This window comes from Sceloporus occidentalis, unplaced genomic scaffold (assembly GCF_023333645.1).
Source record: "Sceloporus occidentalis isolate IW3139 unplaced genomic scaffold, rSceOcc1.0.p SCAF_91, whole genome shotgun sequence".
In the NCBI taxonomy this organism is placed as follows: Eukaryota; Metazoa; Chordata; class Lepidosauria; order Squamata; family Phrynosomatidae; genus Sceloporus; species Sceloporus occidentalis.
In genome coordinates, this window is record NW_028317071.1 from 1571839 (window position 1) to 1597113 (window position 25275).

Genomic DNA, 25275 nt, shown 5'->3' on the forward strand with positions numbered 1-25275 from the left:
GCACGCTTTAGCAATGTATCCATAGAAGAGTCGGTCTTGGCTGCAAAAAGACCATCACCTTCAAAGGGCAGATCCTCAATATGCTTCTTAGCCTCCTCAGTGAGATCAGTAGACCTGAGCCAAGCATAGCGATGAAGTGCAACAGCACCTGACATGAATTTGACAGCATAGTTCACAGAGCCAAGTAGATCTGTTGGTTGATCAAGGAAAGAGCTTCAGTGTAGAAATCAAAACAGCCACCTTTTGTTCTTCTGGCAAATAAGGGAAGAAAGCATCCAACTTATCCCACAAAAACTTGGTAGGCACCCATGCACGCCTGTATGTTACCACCTTAGCAGAAAGGGCAGCCAAAGAATAGAAGCATCAGCCAAAGATGTCAAGACATCTGCTCTCCTTGTCCAATGGAGCAGAATGGGTTTTACCAGAGGATTTGGAGATAGACTCAACCACCAAAGAGTTAGTAGTAGAGCTGGTGAAGAGATAAGGTGCAGTATCAGGTTGGGCTTTGTACAGACCCTCCAGCTTCCTCAAAGCAAGTAGTACAGATGAGGGCTACAGCCAAGAAAGATTCATGACATCAGACAGTGAGGCCAAGAAGGCAAGAACAGCTGGTGAAACTGCAGCAGTTTCAACTATTTGAAAGACAGGATCTCTCGCTGGCTCAGGAGCGACATCAACCTGGAGTCCTATCACCCGAGCCATCCTCTGGAACATGTGTGAGAAAAGCTGACCATCCTTATTTGGAGACTGAGGTGTGGTGCCTTCAACTTCTTCCTGAGGAGATGCAATAACAGGAGAAGACAAAGCTGGTGACATTTCTGTGTCATAAGCAGATTCCTCAGTAGATTGTTGAAGGATGGTGGGGGTAAAAAACTGGGACACCTGTGTAACAGCAGGAGAAGACATAGATTGAGACACCAACATCAAGGACACAATTGGGATGATGGCAGGAATAGGTGTCACAACTGATGTCAATAGTGGGATTTGAGCTACTAGCATCGATTGAAACAGAGATGCAGAGAGGCAGAGGTGAAGGCACTCTGGTGGCATCATACTCATGCCGAGACTCATGAACACAGTGTGGAGATTGGGATTGAGATCGAAATCGAGAGGGAGAGTTGTAGTGCAGCTCCCTATGGTGGTAATGATCTCTGTAAGGAGAGTAAGACCGGTAGGAAGAAGGGCTTTCTCTCCAGTATTCTTCAGCTCGATATCAACCAATATACGATGCCAAGATGCAAGGTGAGTCTTGATAGTAATGCCACCAACAATTCAACTTGGTATCTAGATAGTGTCAGAGACCTCTGAGATCGATACATCATGGTGTTGAGGGGCTGATGGCGATAGAAAGAGCCTATAAGCCCAAACTGGTGAGGCAAATATCTGCGATGGAACCAATATCGGAATTGGTGGCAGAGGAGAGACCATCACCAGCAAAGATGGAGCGAGTGTTGAGCCAGGTGGTAATGGGGCACTCAAAGAAGCTGAGGTCAACACCGTCAATGTTGAGTCTGAACCAGTGACCAAAATGGTGTTGAAGCCAGTAGCAAGAAAGCCATAGTAGTTTCCAATGCCATTGCTGCTGTCAAGACTAGTGTGGGTGTCAAAGCAGACATCAAGGCCTCACCCAAGTAGAAAAGGCATTTAGAATGTCCATCAGTGAGGGCAACTTTGCAATTACAATCAACACAAAGATTAAAAAAAGACATGGAAGCCACAGAAGAACAGGAAGTAAGGTGCCCGCCTGGGAAGACAATACACAAAAAGGGGAACCTTGTTAAAAGTGACTCACTTCGAAGCTCTCCAAGGGCAATACTCAACATGAAAAATAAGAAAAACAAGAAATCACAAAAAAGATCCATCTACCATACACGAGAAGCTATTCAGCTAAGGAGCAATCTGAAAGGCGTGTTTTTCTTGTGGTGGACAACAGAGAACTGATGGTGACGCAAGACTGGCGAGATTGGGCATGCTCAGTACATGGGAGTGGGAGGCCAATCTGCTCAGCTTTCAAATGGAAACTCTGAGCAGGTGCAAACCCTATTCTGTGAGGCACAGAGACCATGAAGGTGTGTGTGTGTGTGTGTGTGTGTGTGTGTGTTTCTTGATTTATATAGTATAGTATATCTTGATTTCAGTAAGGCCTTTGACAAGGTTTCTCATGACATTCTTGCAAACAAGCTTGTAAAATGTGGGCTAGACAAGGCAACTGTTACATGGATTTGTAATTAGCTGACTGACCAAACCCAAAGGATGCTCAACAATGGCTCCTGTTCATTCTGGAGAGAAGTGACCAGTGAGGTCCTACAGGCCTCTGTCCTGGGGCCAGTGCTATTCAATATCTTTATTAATGACTTGGATGACAAAATTGGGGGCATACTCATCAAATTTGCAGATGACACCAAACTAGGAGGAGTAGCTAATACCCCAGAGGACAGGATTAAAATTCAAAATGACCTGAATAGACTAGAAAGCTGGGCCAAAGCTAACAAAATGAAATTCAACAGGGAGAAATGTAAGGTACTGCACTTAGGGCAGAAAAATGTAGTACACATATATAGGATTATGGGGGACACCTGGCTGAACGAGAGACTTCTAAGTGTGAAAGGGATCTAGGAGTTCAAGGAGACCACAAGTTGAACATGAGTCAACAGTGCGATGCGGCAGCTAAAAAGGTCAGTGCAATTTTAGGCTGCATCAAAAGTATAGTGCCTAGATCAAGAGAAGTAATAGTGCCACTATATTCTGCTTTGGTCAGGTCCCACCTGGAATATTGTGTCCAGTTCTGGGCAAAACAATTTAAAAAGGACATTGAGAAACTGGATTATGTCCAAAGGAGGGCAATTAAAATGGTGAAGGGCCTGGAAACCATGTACAATGAGGAACGACTTAGTGAGCTGGGGAAGTTTAGCCTGGAGAAGAGAAGGTTAAGAGGTGATATGACAGCCCTGTTTAAATATTAGAAGGGATGCCATATTGAGGAGGGAGTAAGCTTGTTTTCTGCTGCTCCAGACAATGGAGCAATGGATGCAAGCTCCAGGAAAGGAGATTCCACCTCAGCATTAGGAGGAACTTCCTGAGAGTAAGGGCTGTTCAACAGTGGAACACACTCCTTCTTCAGAGATTGTGGTGGAGTCTCCTTCCTTGAAAGTCTTTAAACGGCGGCTGGATGGCCATCTCTCAATGGAAATGCTTTGATTGAGAGTTCCTGCATGGCAGAAGGGGGTTGGACTGGATAGCTCTTGCAGTCTCTTCCAACTTTACGATTCTATGATTCTTAAGTTGGATAAGGAAAACTGCCTGTAACATACTCTATCATACCCAAACATTCCAACATGAAATAATATTAAAATAACACAAACCCTGCAGTTCAAAAGTTAAATATGTGGAAACCTGTGGTTACTAGCTAATGAGTGGATAATAATCCAAGCAAATCTTTTGCTTTGGAGTAAGCTCACCTTCTGAGCTGCTTGAGATGGACTCTTGTTTGTGCTTCCTTTTGGTCTTCCTCTTGGTCTTTTAGGAGATGGCTCTTCCATTGGTAGCTATACAAAGAAAGACATGTTACTGGGGCAACGACCCAAAATACCAGCAACAGCACAAATCCAACAGTGTCACTAAATGAATAATTCACTTTTAAATACAAAAACAAATAATGAAAATGGAAGACTGAAACATTAATATGAGTAAAATGTTGCATTATGACTGGCTGGAAAGCAGCATCTTAATTGGTTTCATCTGTGCAGATAATTTTTTTTTTAAAAAAATCAACATCTTTCCAAAAGGATTATAAAAGCTTCAGGATCCCCACCAACCTGTTTACTTTGAAAATAACCAAATATTTCTGGATTCCACCCAGCCTTGTTGGGGATGCAGGGAGGGCTGGGGAGAGGTCACGAAGAACCGGACTGAAGAGGGCAGCAGCTTGTGTGGGATATTTGCTATACATACACACACACACACACACACGATTGAGACATGGGAAAGGGAAGGACCAGGCCCTATTCTTCCTTTCCATTCTCACTTTCTTTCTTTAAAAAAGAAAGAAGAAAAGCAATCCATGTGCTCAGACAGTCAAGCTTTTCTCCTGCAACCAACAGGGATCCTCTCCTGCCAAATATATATACAAGCCTTGCAAACCCTGTTTTCCCAGCTTGCCTGCTGTGTGAGGCTGTCAGAGTTAGCCACCAAATTTCACCCACTATTGCCACCACAACAGCAGCAACAAGAAACAACCAGCACCACATGCTGCCAAAAAGCCCAAGAGTTTCCCTATCTGCTGGTTACTCCTGGGCTCCTGCCCTATTTGGTAAGTACATGCATACCTGAGTCCCCCAGCCTCTGCACTGGGCACATATTTATGGCTGGTAAGGCTAAGCAAAGTGTGTGTGTGTGTGTGTGTGTGTGTGTGTGTGTGTGTGTGTGTGTTGGGAAGGAAAGAGATATACTGACTTGTGGGTGCTTCCTAGGCCTCCAGCGTCACCTCTTCAGAGGTTCGGTGCTGGCAGGATGTTCCTGGGCCGCTGCTGCAGAAAAAATCAAACGCTGTCCGGCTCCTTGTGTGATCATTATGATTCCGTTTGCTACCTAGATGTCAGAACCAATCTTGAATCCAGTTACAATGTTAATCCATATAAATATATATACACTGTTGTGGAGTTGCACTGCTATTAGTAAGGTTAGGTTGGGAATTGTATGTATTTAGTTACTTAGGTTCACTTAGTTGTGTAGTGGGTTTTTTTGGGATATATATATTTCTCATTGTAACTGTAATGACTGGGCCCTCCAGTCACTTGGGGACTTCCCCTGAACCACAAAGGGTTAATCTGGGGGGAGGTACATGCTAATGAGAGCTGACATCACATGCTAATGAGCAGCTACATCATAGCTGACGTAAGGCTCACCTGGTCAATCAGCAGTGCCAGAGCGGCCTTTTCAAGAAGGTTCCAGGAGAGGACTTTAAATACCCTGTAGGACCATGCTTCCTTTGTTCTCCATCTTTGTGTTTGTTTGGGGAAACCAGCTGTGTGCTTGCACGGAGGCAGGCAAAAGTGATGCAAGTGGAGCTAGGCCATGAGGGCCAGCTCCTTGCATCCAAGAAATCAACATGAACTGCAAATCCCATCACTATGTGAGTAGCTAGGGAATGTGTTAGATAGTGCGTTTAGGTTTTGTTATGTTTATCTAATAGCTTGTCTGAAATGAATACTTCGTAACTATGCTTTCTATACCTGCAAGGCAAGGAGGCTTTGCATGAATGATACCTTCCTATCCTATGCTATTTCTTTAAAAATAAATATCTTTCTTTAAAAGTATCTGCTGGCTCTCTCTGCTCCTGGACACGTGCTTTTTAGCTCGGTTGCTGATTATTGATTGCTTAAACTGGAGAGATCCCTAGGAAGTCCCAGTGTGATGTCTGCTGTTGGAATCCAATCTTATAACAATCCACACAGAGTCCAGCCTTCAAGTAAGAGCAGTAAGTTTATTCATCCATGAGCTACTGAGCACAGCCAGTCCCAGGAGAGTGAGATGAGGAAGAGAGAACAATCAATCCCTCTCCAACCCTCTTAATAGTATATATACTACAGGTGATATCACTAAGGGCTATGTCTTAAAGGTACCTTACATCACATCTCCCTTTCATGGAAATATAAAAGCAATAATTATACACTTTAGAAAGTAACACATTGTATACAGAATTTTAAAAACATATGTAGAAAACATAAATACAAAGAATACAATATTTCTCATTGACCTAACTTACACAAATCATAAAAAGTCACCTTAGGGCCAAGGTGCATTTTCAAGAAGTATATCTCTCTGGCCTAAACACTGGTCTACCATATGATGTTATATATGTCAGTTGCCTATCTGCTGTTGGTGATGTTTGCACCTCATCATTATTCTCAGGAGCCCCACCATATCCATTGGTTAATGCATCTGGTCTTACACTTCTGTCTCTGATCATTTCTGGCATCTGTTTTCTCAATTGGCATCTATTATGCCGATATATCCTACCATTAAGAGTCTTTATTTGGTATGACCGTGGTTGTTTACATCTTTCTATCACTGTGGCAGGAAGCCATCTTTCCTTGGGGTCATTAGATCGCATCCAAACTGCATCTTGCTCTTGTAAATGAACATTGGCTTACCTTGTGATATGTTTGTTTTCAGCGATGGAGGCGATGGAATCCTGAATTGGGTTAGTTCCCTCCTCTCGCTCCAATAGGCAGGGACTAGGAAGTTGCAGGTGACGTCAAGGAGGGAACGCCCCTGACCTTCCAGTCGTTGTAACAGCCAAAGCTAAAGATTATTTAACACTAACATATAGAAGGTTAAGAACAGCAAAACTATGTACAAAACAACTTGTATCTAGCTTATCCTCTCCAAAACCGAAGCGTGACCTCAGTTCTGGGAGGGCAGGATTCCATCGCCTCCATCGCTGAAAACAAACATATCACAAGGTAAGCCAATGTTCATTTTTCCAGCAATGGAGGGATGGAATCCTCAATTGGGATATGCCAAAGCTATCTAGTGTGGGAGGGAAAACTGACAATGGCAACTAGACAATCGCTTGGAGGACTCGTCTACCAAACGAAGCCTCTGCGGATTGGAAAACATCCAAATGGTAGTGGCGGACAAAAGTGGAGGGGGAAGCCCAAGTGGCAGCCCTACATATATCTAACAGGGGGGCATTAGTGGAGAGGGCAGCCGATGTGGCAGCACTGCGTGTAGAATGGGCAGTGATAGCCCGAGAGGCAGATGAGCTATTAGAAGTATAACATTTGGATATGCAGTCTCTTAACCACCTAGATAGTGTGGAGGAGGACACTCTTTTGCCCTTAGATGAAGCAGCAAAAGAGACAAACAGGCGATCAGAAGTACGAAAACATCGTGTACACTTGATGTAGATTTGAAGGGCCGGCCGGACATCTAACGTGTGCCAGGTTTTTTCTAATTGTCTTTTGGGTTTAGGGCAGAAAGACGGTAACACAATCTCCTGGGACCTGTGGAAGGTAGAGTTGACTTTGGGAATAAATGTTGGGTCTAGACGTAACACCACTGAGTCCTCTCTGAAAGAACAAAGCTCTGATCTGACTGACAAGGCTGCTAGCTCAGAGACTCTTCTGGCAGAGGTAATGGCTATAAGAAATAACACCTTCCAAGTAAGGAATTTGATGTCCATTTGGTGTAGTGGTTCAAAAGGAACTGTAGTGAGAGCTGCCAAAACTAAATGGAGGTCCCAAGTTGGATAACGGTGAACTATGGGAGGACCAAGTAGTGTAGCTGCCCTCAAGAATTTCTTGACATAAGGATGGGAAGAAATCTGACTTGATAGTTTGACAGGTAGAGCCGAAGTGATTGCTGATATTTGTCTTTTTAGAGTGTTGGGCTTGAGTCCCTTATCAAGTCCTTGTTGAAGGTAGAGGAGAAGGTCGCCTACTGAGAATGAGGCTGTAGATATATTATTTGAGTTACACCAAGAAGTGAAGTTGCGGTAAGTGTACTCATATATTCGCCTAGTCGAGGGTCTTCTAGACTGGATGATGGTATCAACTACCTGAGCATTTAGGCCATCTCTTAACAGGATGAGGCGTTCAGTCTCCATGCGTGAAGACTGAGCCATTGTGGGTCTGGATGAAATATCTGACCCTGGGATAACAGGTCTGGGCGCAGAGGAAGTCTGAACTTGTCCTGTGATAGGGATAAGATTTCTGGAAACCAGGCCCTTCTTGGCCAATGTGGAGCAACAAATATCAGGGTAGCTCTTTCGCTTCTTAGCTTTAGCAGGCACCTGGATATCATTGGGATCGGGGGAAAGGCATAGAGCAGACCCGGAGGCCACGGAGCATGAAGGGCGTCTGTGTCCTCTGAAACCTGAGATGGGAATCGGGAGAAGAATCTCGGTAGCTGATTGTTTACTGGGGATGTGAACAGATCTAACATGGGAGTCCCCAGAGACCGGGATATCATTTGAAATACCTCTGGATGGAGATGCCATTCTGCTTGATCTATGTCTGTCCTGCTTAGCCAGTCTGCTTTGGTGTTTAGAGTCCCTTTTATGTGTTCGGCCCTTAGAGACAGGAGGTTGATTTCCGACCAACTTATTAGACTTTTGGTCTCCTGCATCAGCGCTCGTGATCTGGTTCTGCCCTCTCTGTTGACATGAGCTTTTGCTGTGATGTTGTCCGTCCTGACCAAAACATGGGTGTGGTTTACAAGCTGGGCAAAGGCCAGAAGGGCCAGGCGGATCGCCCTGAGTTCCAGCCAATTGATGCTGTGGGCTCTTTCGTGATCTGACCACCTGCCTTGAGCCACGTGTGTGCCGAGGGTGGCACCCCATCCGTGGAGACTTGCATCTGTGGTTATTTATATCTGGTGAAGAAGCCATATCGATTGGACATCCACCATTGTAGTGACCTTTTTACGCTTTGGGGCACACGAACCTGTTTGTGTCTCTTTTGGGTAATCATCTGTTGAAAGGGTAGGAGCAGCCATTGCAGTTCCCTTGAGTGAAATCGAGCCCAGGGGACACAGGACATGGCTGATATCATGAGTCCCTGAAACCTTGCAAGGAGAAGTAGATCTATTGATGGTAAAGGAAGAATGGAGGTTATCAAGTCTTGAATGTCCTTTATCCGTTGTGGTGGCAGTGATACAACTCCCTTGAGGGTATCTATCAAAGATCCTAAGTGTAGAATCGTCTGAGAAGGGATAAGGTGGCTCTTCCCATGATTTACCAGAAAACCATGGAGAGACAACGAATGTAACACCGCAGTGACATCGCTGGAGGCCTGTTGAAAGGTTGGGGCGGCAATCAGTAAATCGTCTAAATATGGGAAGACGTATAGGCCCTGTAGTCTCCAGTGTGCGACTAAGGCTATCATTATTTTGCTGAAAACTCTTGGGGCTGATGAGAGGCCAAATGGAAGCACCCTGTATTGGAAGTGACGTTTGTTGTAACAAAAACGGAGGTATCTGTGGTGAGATGGGTGTATCCAAATGTGCAAATAAGCCTCCCTTAAATCTGGGGCTGCCATGTAGACTCGTGGTTTTAATGACTCTAATATTGTCTTTAGAGTCTCCATTCTGAAATGACGTTTTCGGACACTCTTGTTGACCCTCTTTAAGTCCAGGACTGCCCTCCATGATTTGTTTTTCTTGGGCACTATAAACAGGATGGAGTAGCACCCCTTGTGTCTCTCTGGAGGTGGTACTATTTCGATTGCCCCTATCTTCAGTAGGTGATCGATGGCCTCCAGCATCAGGAGGTGTTTGCGTGGACGCTTCGACCTTGGTGAAACTGTGAAATGGTCGCGGGGAGGGTGAATAAAGTCTATCAAGTAGCCCTGTGAAATAGTCGACAAGACCCATCTGTCTGATGTGGTTGTTTGCCAAACATGGTGGAAATGTTGTAGCTTGCCTCCCACCAGATCCGGTGGGTAGTCAGGATCGCTGATTGGTTCCCTGTTTGCCAGGGTTGGAGGATCCAGGGTTGTTGGAGGCAGTTTTTCCGAAGGCTCTAGACTGTGACTGATGTTTAGGTGAAAATCTTCGATCAGGCCATTGTTGTTGTTTTCCATATCTGTTGTCTCTTTGTTTGAAGGCGGAGTTGCTGTTGTTACGAAAGGAACGACCAGATGATTGACCCTGGCGGGAGGACTTTTTGTCGTCGCATCTATATAAGGATGGAAGCGCCTTCTTTTTGTCTTTAGTCTCGATGAGTATAGGGTCCAGCACATCACCGAAGAGTTTTGATCCCCCGAAGGGAGCCATACTGAGGTTCTGTTTGGATCGCATATCGACTTGCCAGTTTTTTTAGCCAAATCTGCCTTCTCACCGGAATAGAGGCAGCCTGGGCCCTGGCACAAAATTGGATCATGTCAAGTGAAGCATCTGAAGTGAATGCCAGAACTTTCACTAGCTTATTTATACCCTGACGAAGCTTGGTGTCACCTTTGGGCACAAGCTGGATAAGGTCTTTGGCCCAGTCATAAGCAGCCCTTGAGAGGATAGAGACGGAGGATGAAGCCCTGATGGCTGAGGAAGAAACCTCGAAACTTCTTTTTAAGGCCGACTCTGCTCTTTTGTCTTCTGGAATTTTTAGTGTCATCGCCATCTTTGGCGTAAATGGCTGAGGAAACGAGTTGTGAGACAGGTGCATCAACCAAAGGGACTTGAAATTTTGACATCACTGAGGATGGTAAGGTGTAAAATTGTTTGACTATTGAAGGGTTTGGTCTTACAGTTGCAGGTTTGGACCACTTTTCTCTGACCACTCTCATAAAGTCAGCAGGGAATGGGACCTCTGTGCAAGGAGGACAAGGACGTGGGAAGGAGTCACCCTTTCCCTGAGGTAAATCAGTGTCCAGAACCTGAGTAGGTTTGGGTGTGTCAGTCAATTCCAGAGCCTTAATGGCTTTCTTCAGGAGAATGGAAAAATCATCAGCAGTAAATAGTCTGGCAGAGGGAGGAGGAAGGGGGGTATCCATCTCCTCTTCTTCAGAAAGATCATTTTCACCCCCCCTCAGAGACTGACTGTGACTGGGAGTTATCCATAGATTCATCTGAGGAATGATTGGAAAGTAGCAGTTTAGCTTTCTTGTAGTTTGACTGATGGCCACTAGATGTTGCCCTTCTCTTATAAGAGGCCTTAGAGTGAGTGGGTTTGGCGAGCTTTTTACTGCCACTTTTAACCGCTCTGAGGCGTTTGTGCAGCCTAGGTTTGAATTTGCCCCTCTCATTGGCTGGAATGGCTTCTGATGACGATCTGGCTGGCAATGTAGAAGAGGGTGAGTGAGCCCGGTGGGGGGAATCGTTGAGCCTCCTGACAGAGTCCCTGGGAGGGTTTTGGGAAGGAGGAAGGGCCGCTGGTATCTCACTAGGCAAGGACTGAGGATGGAGTAAGGGGGAAGGGGCGACCTGGCCTGCTAAGACCGAAGCCTGCGCTGCGATTAGGGAGGCCAGAAGGGAGGAAATCTCGGGGGAGAGGGTGAAGGGAGAGGCTGCTGGGAGAGGCAGAGAAGGGCTACTTACATGCCCGATGGGTTACGCTGGTAGCACCACTCCTTCCCGATTCCAGGAAGGGAGTAAGTGCTGTGGCGCATCTGGGCTCGGAGACGAGGGTTCTCCCTCCTCCGGCCGCGCCAATCTGGGGGTCCCTGCTTGTGCCGCTGTGCGGACTCGCTGCAGGGCAACCTCAATCTGCGAGGAATCCCCGGACATGCCGGGACTCTCCTCCGCATCCTCCATGCTGTAGCTCCTGACTCCCTATCAAGTCCTGCACTCGGAAGGAAGGAAGGGAAGGAGAAGGAAAGGATTATTATTATTATTATTATTATTGTTTGTAAAGATGGAGAAGGAGAAAAAGAGGAAGAATGACCTATCTGGAGCGAGGCAGGAACAAGACTGGAAGGTCAGGGGCGTTCCCTCCTTGACGTCACCTGCAACTTCCTAGTCCCTGCCTATTGGAGCGAGAGGAGGGAACTAACCCAATTGAGGATTACCTCCCTCCATCGCTGGAAAATGGTTGAAGTGGTCTAGCTGTTCGATCATAAAAATGTTTTTGTCTTTACTGAACTCTTTGTAGATCTTGATGCACATTCATAGGAATCTTAGGGCATAATAAACCAGTTGTTATGGGAAGTTTACTTCTCAACATCCTGCCCATCAACATTTGCGCAGGTGAATATGACAACCCTGTGACTGGTGTATTGCAATATTCCAACAATGCTAGATGTAAATCCCCACCAGCCTTCCCTACTTTGTTCATAAGCTGTTTAATAGACTGAATTGCTCGTTCTGCCATTCCATTAGATTGTGCATATCCTGGACTACTAAAGCATTGTTCAAACCCCCATTCTTTAGCAAATGTTTTAAATTCTTGACTAGCAAATGGCATGTTATCACTCATCACTATTCTTGGTATCCCATGGCGAGCAAACACAGACTTAAGCCTACAAATTACTGTTTTTGCAGCTTTATCAGGTAGACTTATTATTTCTGGATATTTTGAAAAATAATCAACTATCAACAGAAATGGACAACTATCCTGTTCAAAAATGTCTATCCCCACCTTTTCCCATGGTACTTCAGGGATATCATGTGGTTTGAGTGGTTCCTTTTGGTTGTTTGGAGCAAAACATGCACAAACACTACAGCTCCCCACAGCCAGCTCAATATCTCTTGACATACCCGGCCAATACATTAATTTCCTTGCTCTTTCTTTGGTCCTTTGAATCCCTTGATGAGACTCATGAAGTTGTGTAAGTACATTTGGTCTTTGACTTGTTGGAATAATCATTCTTTCTCCCATAAAAAGAACTCCATCCTGGCACCACACATGATCTTTAACTGGCCAGAAAGCTTTTGCTATCGGACTTACATCTCTCATATATTGTGGCCATCCTTGATCTAGGTATGTTTGAACCATCTTAAGCTGGGGATCACATTTTGTTGCCTCTTGTATTATAGACACTTTGTCTGGATGCATTGCTAAAGCATTCACCTCATGTATTACTTTCTCATCTCCCATGGAATGCTCTTCACTACAAGGAGGATCTACAGTGGCTCTTGACAAGGTATCAGCCAGATATATAAGTTTACCTGGGGTATATACAATGTTAAGTTGATACCTTTGAAGCTGCAAAAGCATTCGTTGCAATCGAGCAGGGGCACTGCCTATTGGTTTTTTGCAGATTGACTCTAAAGGCTTGTGATCAGATTGAACTAACACAGTTTTACCAAACACATATTGATGAAACTTTCGTACCGCATATACAACCGCAAGCAATTCTTTCTCTATTTGTGCATAATTTTTTTCTGCTGAGTTAAGAGACCTTGAGGCATAGGACACTGGCTTATTGTCCTGAAGCAGACATGCTCCTAAGCCATCTTTTGATGCATCTGCCTGAATTACAACTGGCTTTGTCACATCAAAATATTGAAGCACAGGTGTGCTACATAACTTTTGTTTGATAGCATCGAAGGCTTTTTGATGCTCTGGCATCCACTGAAAAACTACATTCTTTTTAAACAGCTTTCTCAATGGGGCCATCAGCTCTGCCTCTTGTGGAATATACTTTGCCAAATATTGTGCTGACCCTAAAAATCTCAGGACCCCCTGCTTATCCTCGGGCGATTTCATTTCTTGGACAGCCTTTACTTTCTCAGAATCTGGTCTGACTCCTTCAGCAGTCACTATGTGACCCATGTATTTTACAGAGTTTACCTTGGGAGATGAGGAAGAGAGAACAATCAATACCTCTCCAACCCTCTTAATAGTATATATACTACAGGTGATATCATTAAAGGCTGTGTCTTAAAGGTACCTTACATCACACCCAGTGTGTGCTGAGGGAAAACGTAGAGATTCACTGGGTAGTGGCAGCGAGACTACAGGATCTCCAGGGGGTCTCATTCAGCTCGGCAGGGAGTGGGAATGTAGACCTAGGAGATCCTAGAGGGGAAAGTGTGAAGGGGATGCCCTGGGAGTAAGAGCCACACACAGGGCTGGTTGCTCCAGGGATCACCCCCAGATCACCTCAGTAACTGTTATTATTCTTGTTCTCTCTAGGAGTTATGGTGGAAGGGGGGTTGGGAGAGAATAGAGACATTAATTGCATATACAGTCATCCCTCCATATTTGTGGCTTTGATATTTGCGGATTTGATTATGCACGGATTTGATTAATATGTTCTCTCTAGAAATATCTAAGCCCTCCAGTGCAACTCTATGGTCAAATTTAACTAAAAGATGCACTGAAAGACCTAGAGAGAATACTATACTAGGCATTTATAGTTCCTCCAGTGCAGTTCTAGGGTCAGTGTCTGTCGGATGTTGACCAGAGTTGCGCAGGAGGACCTAGAGCAGAGGTCAGCAACCTCTGGCCCGCGGGCCAGATGCGACCTGCGGAGATCTTTTGGCCGGCCCCTGCCTGCCCCTGCCACCGCCGCCGCCGATTCCGGCTCCCAGGCGCTGCCATTTTTTTCAAAATGGCGGCGAAGTCTTGTGCGACCTTCCCCGAGGTCATGCGAGACTTTTGAAAAAAATGGCGGTGCGAAGTCTCGCACGATCACAAAGGTCGCGCGAGACTTCGCGGAGGCCCGCGGAGGCCACCAGAGCCCTCGACCAGGGCTACGACGGCAGCAGCGGGCCTCTGAGAAGCCCGTTGCCATCGCTGAGGCCCTCCAGGAGGGCTCTGGTGGCGGCAGCGGGCCTCCCAGAGGCCCGTTGCCTTCACTGGAGTCTTCCTGGAGGGCTCCAGCGGCGGCAGCGGGCCTCCCAGAAGCCCATTGCCTTCGTGGGGCCCTCCTGGAGAGCTCCAGCAGCGGCAGTGGGCCTTTGGGAGGCCCGTTGCCTTCGCTAGGGCCCTCCAGGAGGGCTCCGGTGGTGGAAGTGGGCCTCTGGGAGGCCCGTTGCCTTTGATGGGGCCCTGCAGGAGGGCTCCGGCGGCAGCAGCGGGCCTCCCAGAGGCCCGTTGCCTTCGCTGGGGTCCTCCAGGAGAGTTCCTGCGGCGGCAGTGGGCCTCTGGGAGGTCCGTTGCCTTCACTGGGGCCCTCCAGGAGGGCTCCTGCTGCGGCAGCGGGCCTCCCAGAGGCCCGTTGCCTTCGCTGGGGCCCTCCAGGAAGGCTCTGGCAGTGACAGTGGGCCTCCCAGAGGCCCGTTGCCTTCGCTGGGGCCATTGAGGAGGGCTCCTGCGGTGGCAGCGGGCCTCTGGGAGGCCCGTTGCCTTCACTGGGGTACTCCAGGAGGGCCCCAGTGGCATCAGCGGGCCTCTGGGAGGCCCCTTGCCTTCACTGGGGCCCTCCAGGAGGGCTCCTGCGGCGTCAGCAGGCCTCTGGCATCAGGGGCCGGCAAAGAGGCGGAGGTCTCCAGCGCTGGCGGCCCCTGCCGGCTTTTTTGCTGGCCTTTGATGGGGCCTGGCACCCCGTCAGGGGCTATGTGATGACTAGGTCATCCTGTCATTTGGAAACTTCTCCTGACTACAAAGGGTTAATCTAGGAGGAGATACATGCTAATGAGAACTGACATCACATGCTAATGAGCAGCTACATCATAGCTGACGTAAGGTTCACCTGGCCAATCAGCAGTGCCAGAGCGGCAGTTTCAAGAAGGTTCCAGGGGAGGACTTTAAAATACCCTGTAGGACCATGCTTTCTTTTTCTCTCCCTCTCTCCTCTTGAGGGGGAAACCATGCTTTCTCTTGTTCTCCATCTTGGCTTTGGTTGGGGAAACCAGGTACTTTTCTTTGTCCTCTGAGCAGCTGGAGGACCGGCTCAGGAATGCAGGTAGAGTTGGCACGGAGCCAACTCCCTGATTCCAAGAATTCCACAAGAACTACAAAGCCCACTACTGTGTGAGTAGTTCAGGATAATGTGATAGAGAGTGCGATTAGGTGCGTTTGTTATGTTACCCAAATAGCTTGGCTGAAATGAACTCTTTGTAATTATGTTTCTGTACCTGTGAAGCAGGATGGCTGGCTTTGCATGAATGATACCTTTCTATTCTATGCTATTTCTTTAAAATAAACTTCTTTCTTTTAAGAAGTACCTACTGTCTCTCTCTCTGCTCCCTGTACACGCGTCTTGAAGCTCGGTCTACTGGTCGTTGTGGGCTAGCAAGAAAGGAAACTAGAGGTCCCAGCAAGTCCCAGTGTGTGCTTGGGAAACATAGTTCATTGAATTCACTGGGTGGTGGCAGCAGAAGGAAAGTTCTTTTAAGGGACTCCCTGGGAGTAAGGGCCATGCACAGGGCATTGCTCCCAGGGAATCATCACAGGCCAGCAAAGAGGGGGAGGCCTCCAGCACTGGCGGCCCCCACCGGCTCTTTCTTGGCCTCTGACAGGGCCTGGGGCCCCGTCAGGGGCCGGCAAAGAGGAGGAGGCATGGCCCCCGGGGGGTGGAAACTCCACCCCCCCGGCTTCGGCCCCCCAGTTGTCTGAGGGACAGCAACCCGGCCCCCGGCTCAAAAAGGTTGCCTACCCCTGACCTAGAGATTCCTAGAGAGGTGTCCTCTCAAGTAAAAACATGGTGTTTTTGTTATTTGCGGTTTTTCCATATTCACAGGGGTCTTATACCCCTAACCCTAGCAAATATGGAGGGATAAGTGTAGTTCTGTTTGAGGCCTAGCCGAGAGATTGCAATGTGGGAGATAACGGTACATCTGGCATCATCAAGGTCGCTACCCATCCTGGGAAAGGCTTGGTTGCCTTGGTGAGGTGTGTGTGGTATGGTTTAGCTAGGGTTTGGACAGGATGGGGCTGGGGGAAGGTTTAAAAGGCTAACTTTTTCCTGTAGCCCTCAGATATCGCAAAAACGTGTTAATGGATCTTTTTCTGCCTTATGCTTTACAATAAACTTTTATTTCTTTGGAATAAGTTTCCTTGTGGATTACTGGTCTGAGGATCCCAGATCTCACACTGGATTTGCTCACTCACTCCCCTGTTCGCTGGCCTTTTCTCTCTCTTGTTCCCTCATGCCTGCTGGCTCAGTGGTTTCCTCACTTGCTATAAGGCACCTTAAAGAAACAGGAGGATTCAAATGTGATCTTGTCAATTTCCTTTTGTCCACTCTCTTGCAACAGTACCAAGAGCAGCAAATACACCACCACAACCACTAGACCAGATGTCCTGGTGATGCTAAAAGGAGAGAGAAAAGGGAGGAGGAGGAGGAGGAGGAGGAGGAGGAAGCAGAGGCAGCAATAACAATGATGTTGCTGGTGATGAGATTGATCCTGTTGACTGTTGCACCCATTGGAGGGGGAAGTGGAATCCCTCAGTTGACAATTTAGCACCAAGATGGCAAAGGCAGGAGCAACTGACCCTTTCTCATGGAGGGAAGCAAAAGGCAGGAAGAGAGAAAACGTGTGTCTGTGCTCTAAACTCTTCAATCGCTGAGGGAATGGGTCAGAAGCGTGAGTGGGCAGCTGTTTGGCCAGGAGAGGCTTCTAAGGGGCAGAAAGTGAGTTGGGGTCTCTGCAGCCTTTTGGTGGACTCAGCTACTGCTGCTTTGTAGACCGTCTAAAAGAGAGTGTTATCTCACCCAGTGTGCCTTTCAGTGGGACTGATGGATTGGAACATGCATGTTGAGAGCAATCAGGTAATGGGACTGTGACATTGGCAGATCTCTTAGATCTTTCACACTAGATCTCACACTAGATCTTGGTCCTCTCACCTTAAATGTCTTTATTATTAATTGTTCTTATTATTCTTGGTAGCATGTTTAATGGTATTTATAAATCACTTCAGGCAACTTCTTGGTGAACATAGAGAAAATAGCTTTTGTTTACATGCAGAACTTATGACTGAATCTTTCTTAGTAGTTGGTTCTCAACCTTGTTGTTACAGTACACATATTACTTAATATATTTAAGTTCCCTCACTGACTTGTTTCACACAGAGCACAGTCCTTTAATAACACGGGACTTATAGTTCTTTTTCTGATCTGGGAGACTAAATTCCATCCAGGCTGAACTCCTATTCCTAGCTGCTCTTCCTGGCCGTTCTGATACACCTTCCTGCCTCCATACGTTTCACATTCGGCTCAAGCCTCTTTTAGGTCAGTTCATCAGGCAGCCCCCACCTTTTTCCAGTCTGTCCATGACTGGATACGCCGAACATTGCATTTTGCCGTGCTTCTCCATAAGTCTCCATAAGGACTTTTGCAATAGAAATAGCAATAGCACCTATATTTCTCTACTGCTTCATCATAAATGATGCACTCTCTAAGCGACTCACAAGTGTTAGCCAATTGCCCCTGACAAGCTGGGTACTCCTTTTACCGATATACGAAAGGCTGGAAGGCTGAGCCAACCTTGGAGCATGCTACGATTGAACTCAAAATGTTGTAGCAGCAGTACCAGTATTTAACCACTGCACCACTAGGGCTCCTTTCTCCGCATGAAAGGTTTTTGCGCACATTTCAGTGTGCATTTTTCAATGCACACATTTTAATATGTATGGTTATAATATATTGTTTTGTGAAAATAAAAAAGATAGTTATGAAACAATGTTCATTTAGCCTAACTCAGACATTGCTTGTATCAGTTTAACCCCATACATCCCCATTCAATGTTTCAGTTCAAAGATTAAAAATTGAGATCCTTTGGTTATTGGCTGATGAGTGGATAATAATCCAAGCAAACCTTTTGTTTTGGTTTAATCTCACCTTCTGAACTGCTTTAAATGGATTCTTGTTTTTGCTTCCTTTTGGTCTTCCTCTTGATCTTTTAGGAGATGACTCTCCTGTTTGCTCCTAAACACAGGAATGCATGCTATTGAGACAAGGATTTCAACATAGAACGTAAATTCAAACAAATCCAACTATGTCACTAAGTGATTCACGTTTAAATATGGAAGGAAAAAAAATAGAAGTTGGTACAGACCTATTAATGAGAAATTAATGTTGTATCTTTGGAACTTCCTGACAGTAAGGGCTGTTTGATAGAGGAACACACTCCTTCCTCGGAGATTATGGTGGAGTCTTCTTCCTTAGAGGTCTTTAAACAGAGGCTGGATGGCCATCTGTCAATGGGAATACTTTGATTGAGAGCTCCTGCATGGCGGAATAGGGTTGGACTGGATGACCCTTGGGGTCTCTTCCAGCTCTACGATTCTATGACCACTGGACTTGTATAATACAAAAATCTTGTATTTCACACTCTTTCTAGCTAAATTTATTTTAAAAGGATATTGTTTTTATAAACGTTCAGGACTTTTCTTAATCAACAGCCACATAAATAAGATGATATAAGATGCAGACCACCAACAGGAAACATCTAAGTTGGTTTAAGCTATAGACATATAGTGTAAACTATATGAAGCATGAGGTGGGGAGCTGTCTTTATCACATTCTAGTAAAATGAAAAGCCAATGCAAAATATAAAGGTACCTAGGATTCAAACAATTCAAGAGTAATGGGATTTAAATGGATGTGATTAAGCCCCCAGATTTCAAATATTAATTCAATGTAACATATGTACTATACAGAAAAAAATATATATCCAAATTCTAAATACTGAATATTTCATTTGGATTAAAGGAGGATGTAAGATTAATTAAATGCAGGGTTTTTAAAAAATGGAATCCTTAACTATTTAAGGCAATGAAATAGCGCTCACACTCCCCACCAAAACAGCAGCAGTAGCAGCAGCAACAAAAAAGACCGAGCACAACCACATGTCAGCAAAACGTCCCAGGAAGGTGACTTCTGAATCACAGCTTTTCCATCAGGAACACAGCTATGGGTCATTAGGTTGAGCAAAGTGTGTGTGTGCACCAGATGAGCACCATTCCAAAACAAAGTAATATTAAAATAACACAGCCTCCACAGTCCAGAAGTTCCCTTGTCCCCTCTTCAGCCATTCTGTGCTGCCAGGTTGCTTCTGAGCAGTTTGTCATGGCCCCTAAAAGCATTTACTGTCATGGCCCCTAAACTGTGGAATAGCCTACCGGAAGAGATCTGACTTAACACTACCTTAGAAACCTTTAGGAAAGCGATTAAGATGGATCTCTTCCGGCGGGCTTATCCCCCAGATCTTTTGTAAATAAATATAAAGGGACATCCCACTCTGAGTATGTTAAGCGGACCAGATGATGATATATTGATCTTAATGTGATACTATGTTTTTAAGCTGTATTTTATATGTAACTATGGCCTGAACCAGACAGGCCTTTGCGGTGCCCTCGTCACGTGCGAGGGCTGCCTGGTGGGCGGAGCACCCACATGCCCGGCATGTGACGAGGGCGCCGCAGCTGCAGCACACACACCTGACGTGGTGCGTACTGGTGATGTCGCAGCTGTGACGTCCCCGTGCCATCGCTGGCGCTTTGGGGCGCCGGAAGTGCGCAACAAAAAGGAGCCGCTTCCTGGTGCTCTTTTTTTGCTCCGCAGGAGCGCCGCGCAATTTGGTTGCTGCTGCGCTCCTGCGGAGCAAAGAGAGGCGCCGGGGAAGCACCTCTTTCTGGTGGTGTGTACCCTGCCTATATTTCCATTTTTATTATGGCTTCTAAACTCTTAGGACGCATGCATCATTTAAACAGCATAACTCCAAAGTGAACCGAAGCAGCTTTATTTTGGCCTGTCTGTCCGTGTCCTAAGTTTCCCTCATCCCCTCTTCAGCCATTGTGCTGGCAGGTTGCTTCTGGGCTGCTGCCACAGAAGAAATCAAAGAACGGCTGGCTCTTTCATGTTGTGTGCGCATCCTGAGTCCATTTACTCACCAGGGTTGCCAGCCCCCTCCCTTCTCTCTTGCTCATCTGCTTTTTGGCTTTTCTATTCTCTTATTCCCTTCCCACCCAATGGCTCACCCATCCCCTCGACTGCTGTAGGGAACCTTGAAGAAACAAAATTCAGAATGTTCCCATTTCACAGTAGTAAAGATTCATTTTTTCTAGCATACAGCCCTAACTAGAAGAACATACATGTAAATAAAGGTTCAACTGTTTAAAAGATTAAACAAGGAAAACTGCCCCTGAGATATTTAGGATTCTCTTATAACATTCCAAAACGAAGTAATATCAAAACAGCACAGCCTCTGCAGTTTAGAAGATTAATATGGTAAACCCTGTGGTTACTGCCTAATGATAATCTTACCTTCTGAGATGCTTGAGACAGACTCTTGTTTTTACTTCCTTTAGGTCTTCCTCTTGGTCTTTTAAGAGATGGTTGTCCTGTTGGTTCCTAAATATAGGAAGACAGGCTACTGAAGCAAGGATTGCAGAAAAGTTCCTAAATACAAGCAACGGCACAAATCCAACTGTGTCACTGACTGATTCAGTTTTAAATATGGAAGGGAAAAAAACGTGGTACAGATCCATTAATGAGAAATGAATGTTGTATCTTGACCACTGGACCTGTATAAACAAATTATAAAAAGTCTTGTATTTCACACTCTTTCCAGCTAAATTTATTTTTTAAAGGGTGACTATTGTTTTTCTAAACATTCAGGACTTTTCTTAATCAACAGCCACATAAAAAAAGACAGAAGATGCAGACCACCAACAGAAAACATCTAAGCTGGTCTAGACTATAGACAGTTTTTATTTTCTTAAAGCTACATGGGAGAGTTTTTCTTTCTTCTGAAGGTTTCACTCAGTTACCATTTCTCTAACATAATGTTCTGCATTATATGAAGCAAGAGGTGGGGGGCTGTCGTTATCACATTCTAGTAAAATGAAAAGCCAATGCAAAATATACAGATACCAAGGATTCAAACACCTGCGCCAGCGCTGAGGGGAGGAGAGCCGGTGGGAGCAAACTCCAAATATTCAACCCTCTGGCGGAACTTTTGAACGTTTGGGTTGCTCAACTGGGATGTGTGAATGAGTATGTCAGAATGAATATGCTGAATGTGTTGTCTACTGGATTGGTAGCAAAACTGAGTTAGGAACACCTGAAAGATGTCTATCCCCCACTCCTCACAAGCTGAAATCTCAAGCCGAGCTCAAATCTCAAGCTATAAGATCTGATCTTAAGATCTGATAGCCTAAGATAGCTTATAGTTTTTACTATCTAGTTCAGTTGGTCTACATTCAGATAGAGAATTCGATTTCAAATGAAGCACCAACAGATGCTTTTATTTATTATAACATATATCATTTAACTACTATGGATCATGAGGAGATTATGAATGGGAGGGAAATAAGTGGTGAAAGAGAGGGGAACCATTTGATTATAAATTCTGCCTATAATATACCAACAGGAGTAGTGTGGAGCAATGGGAGATATAGCGCTGACAGGGTGGGCATGAAATATAAAGGAAGACGAGATTGATGCTTAATATCTATCTCGTCTTCCACTCCCCTTGTTAACCCTAAAGAACCAAGGACCATCCCAATCATACCACAAACCCTCAACTTACTCCTCTGTAATGCCAGGTTGGTGAGGAACAAATCCCATATCATCCATGATTTATTGGAAGAGGAGAATGCCGACCTGGCCTGTTTTATGGAAACCTGGCTGGGGGAGGATAGTAATGTAATCTGGACTAAGACTCTCCCAGCTGGATATGCCATCAAGGAGCAGGTGAGGGAAAGTGGGTGAGAGGGAGGAGTCCCCTTGGTCCATAAATGTACCATCATGTTGAAAAGGAGACCTGTCAGGAAAACAGATCACATCAAGTACATCTACCTGACCCTGAAGGCTTGGGACAGTCTAGGGATTCTGTTAGTTTACCATCCACCCCGTGGCCTAACGGACTCCCTGGCTGAGCTGACGCTCCTGGTCTCGGGGCTGGTATTGGAGTCCCCCAGGCTTATCATCCTGGGGGACCTCAACATCCCCTTCGAGGCCGACTCATCAGATCTATCAGGAGCAGCTCGGTTGTTCATGGATACCATGACAGCCATGGGCCTGTCCCAATTAGTATCAGGGCCAACTCAATGTGCAGGTAATGCTCTTGGCGTGGTCTTTAGTACCGAACAGGAACATCCATGAGCACATGTAAAACAGATTTCTGCTCTGTCATGGATGGACCATTTCCTGGTCAAGGTAGGACTGAAGGCTACTCCTAATATCCCTCTCGGGGGTGGAAGACCTATTAACATGGTCAGCCCTCGAAAGCTGATGGAACCCAAAAGGTTCCAGGAAACTCTAGAGGGATTTATGATTGGGTATGATGGCGATTCTGTTGAAGCCTTGGTTGATACCTGGAATTATGACCTTACCAGGGCTATCGACACTATCGCTCGTGAGCATCCTTTCCAGCCCGCTTCAAATAAAAAACCATGGTACACAGAGGATCTTTGCCAAATGAAGCGGGCTGTGCAACGACTAGAGCGCCATTGGCAGAAACATCAGCATTTATCTGATAAGACACGCCATGAGAACCTGTTGAGATCTTATGGAGTGGCAATCGATTCAGCAAAGAATTCTTTCTATGCTACACGTATTGCATTAGTGGAGTCTCGTCCAGCAGAGCTGTTCAGGGTGGTTAAACAGCTAACCCAACTGCCTCCCACCCTGAACCCATTATTAGAACCAACTATATTCTGCTGTGATGCTTTTAATGACTTCTTTGCTGATAAAATCTCTCAGATAAAGGCTGATCTAGAGGTGGACATTACAAGAGAAACAATAAGAGAGGTGTCCAGTGACTCCACGGTCCATGTTAGACTGGATCATTTTGAGTTAGTAAATACTGATGAAGTGGACAAGCTCCTTGGAAGTGTAAGGAGGGCGACGTGCTCCCTTGATACTTGCCCATCGTGGTTGACCATTTATCTTATAATTAATGTATCCCCAAAGGAGGGAATATTTCCAACAAAATTAAAACAAGCGATAGTGAAACGGCTTATAAAGAAACCCTCTCTAGATCCCCTACTGAGGGACAACTACAGACCTTATACCATTTTTGGGCAAAGTGATAGAGAGGGCAGTTGCCCTCCAACTCCAAGCTGCCTTGGATGAAACTGACTATCTGGACCCATTTCAAACCGGTTTCAGGACAGGATATGGAGTTGAGACTGCCCTGGTCGCCTTAGTCAATGATCTCCGTCTGTGCATTGACAGGGGAAGTGTGACCCTGTTGGTGCTCTTGGAAATCTCAGCGGCTTTCGATACCATTGACCATGGTACGCCTAGGAAAGTTAGGTATTGGGGGCACTGCATTCCAGTGGTTCTGATCCTACCTCTTGGATAGATTCCAGATGGTGAGGCTGGGGGGCAGCTGCTCTGCTAAAAGAGAGCTGACATTTGGTGTCCCTCAGGGCGCCATTCTGTCCCCCACGCTGTTTAACATTTACATGAAACCGCTGGGAGAGATCATCCAGAGATATGGGGTGCGGTGTTATCAATATGCTGATGACACCCAAGTACACTTCTCTATGTCTCCGACTGACACAGTGACTAGGGATGGCATCTCTCCTCTGGACGCAAACCTTGGGTCGGTAATGGGCTGGATGAGGGAATACAAACTCAAATTGAATCCAGGGAAAACGGAGGTACTAGCAAAAGTTTCTCCAAGTCCAGGGACGGAGATTTGTCAGTCTGTCTTGGACGGGATCACACTTTCCCTAAAGAATGAAGTACGCAGTTTGGGGATACTTCTGGATCCATCTCTACAGTTATCATCTCAAGTAGATGTGATGGCCAGAAGTGCCTGTATCAACTTTGGCCGATACGCCAACTGCGTCCCTACCTGGACCAAAAGGACCTTGAAGCAGTGGTACTTGCACTGGTAATCTCTCATCTTGATTTCTGTAATGCGCTTTACATGGGGCTACCTCTGTACCAAGTTCGGAAGCTTCAACTGGTGCAAAATGCAGCAGCCAGATTGGTCACAGGAACACCTAGGTTTGACCATATCACACCTGTATTAAAATCTCTTCACTGGCTACCAATCAGCTTCCGGGCACAGTACAAAGTGTTATACTGTGCTTGGCTTGGGCCCGAATTACTTGCAGGAACGCCTCTCCCTACATAATCCACCCCGCACTCTCAGAACATCTGGGAAGACTCTATTGGACTATCCAAATATCAGATTGATATCAGCTTCCCACAAAGCATTTACTGTCATGGCCCCTAAACTGTGGAATAGCCTACCGGAAGAGATCCGACTTATCACTACCTTAGAAACCTTTAGGAAAGCGATTAAGATGGATCTCTTCCGGCGGGCTTATCCCCCAGATCTTTTGTAAATAAATATAAAGGGACATCCCACTCTGAGTATGTTAAGCGGACCAGATGATGATATATTGATCTTAATGTGATACTATGTTTTTAAGCTGTATTTTATATGTAACTATGGCCTGAACCGGACAGGCCTTTGCGGTGCCCTCGTCACGTGCGAGGGCTGCCTGGTGGGCGGAGCACCCACATGCCCGGCATGTGACGAGGGCGCCGCAGCTGCAGCACACACACCTGACGTGGTGCGTACTGGTGATGTCGCAGCTGTGACGTCCCCATGCCATCGCTGGCGCTTTGGGGCGCCGGAAGTGCGCAACAAAAAGGAGCCGCTTCCTGGTGCTCTTTTTTTGCTCCGCAGGAGCGCCGCGCAATTTGGTTGCTGCTGCGCTCCTGCGGAGCAAAGAGAGGCGCCGGGGAAGCACCTCTTTCTGGTGGTGTGTACCCTGCCTATATTTCCATTTTTATTATGGCTTCTAAACTCTTAGGACGCATGCATCATTTAAACAGCATAACTCCAAAGTGAACCGAAGCAGCTTTATTTTGGCCTGTCTGTCCGTGTCCTAAGTTTCCCTCATCCCCTCTTCAGCCATTGTGCTGGCAGGTTGCTTCTGGGCTGCTGCCACAGAAGAAATCAAAGAACGGCTGGCTC

General features: G+C 46.0%; 1 protein-coding gene across 7 annotated transcripts in view; it reads right to left on the bottom strand.

Annotated features, from left to right (window-relative positions):
* LOC149284527 (uncharacterized) overlaps positions 1-25275 on the bottom strand; it is a 109519-nt gene that overhangs the window by 21491 nt on the left and 62753 nt on the right. For 5 of the 7 annotated variants that reach the window (XM_089496528.1, XM_089496531.1, XM_089496526.1 and 2 more), the window contains 3 exons: positions 20595-20681; positions 18168-18254; positions 3459-3545 (listed from right to left, as the gene is read on the bottom strand). In XM_089496528.1, coding sequence (XP_089352654.1) covers positions 3459-3545; positions 18168-18254; positions 20595-20681 — 261 coding nt within the window. The remainder of the gene's footprint in view (positions 1-3458; positions 3546-18167; positions 18255-20594; positions 20682-25275) is intronic. The other 2 variants (XM_089496527.1, XM_089496532.1) reach the window with 2 other exon arrangements.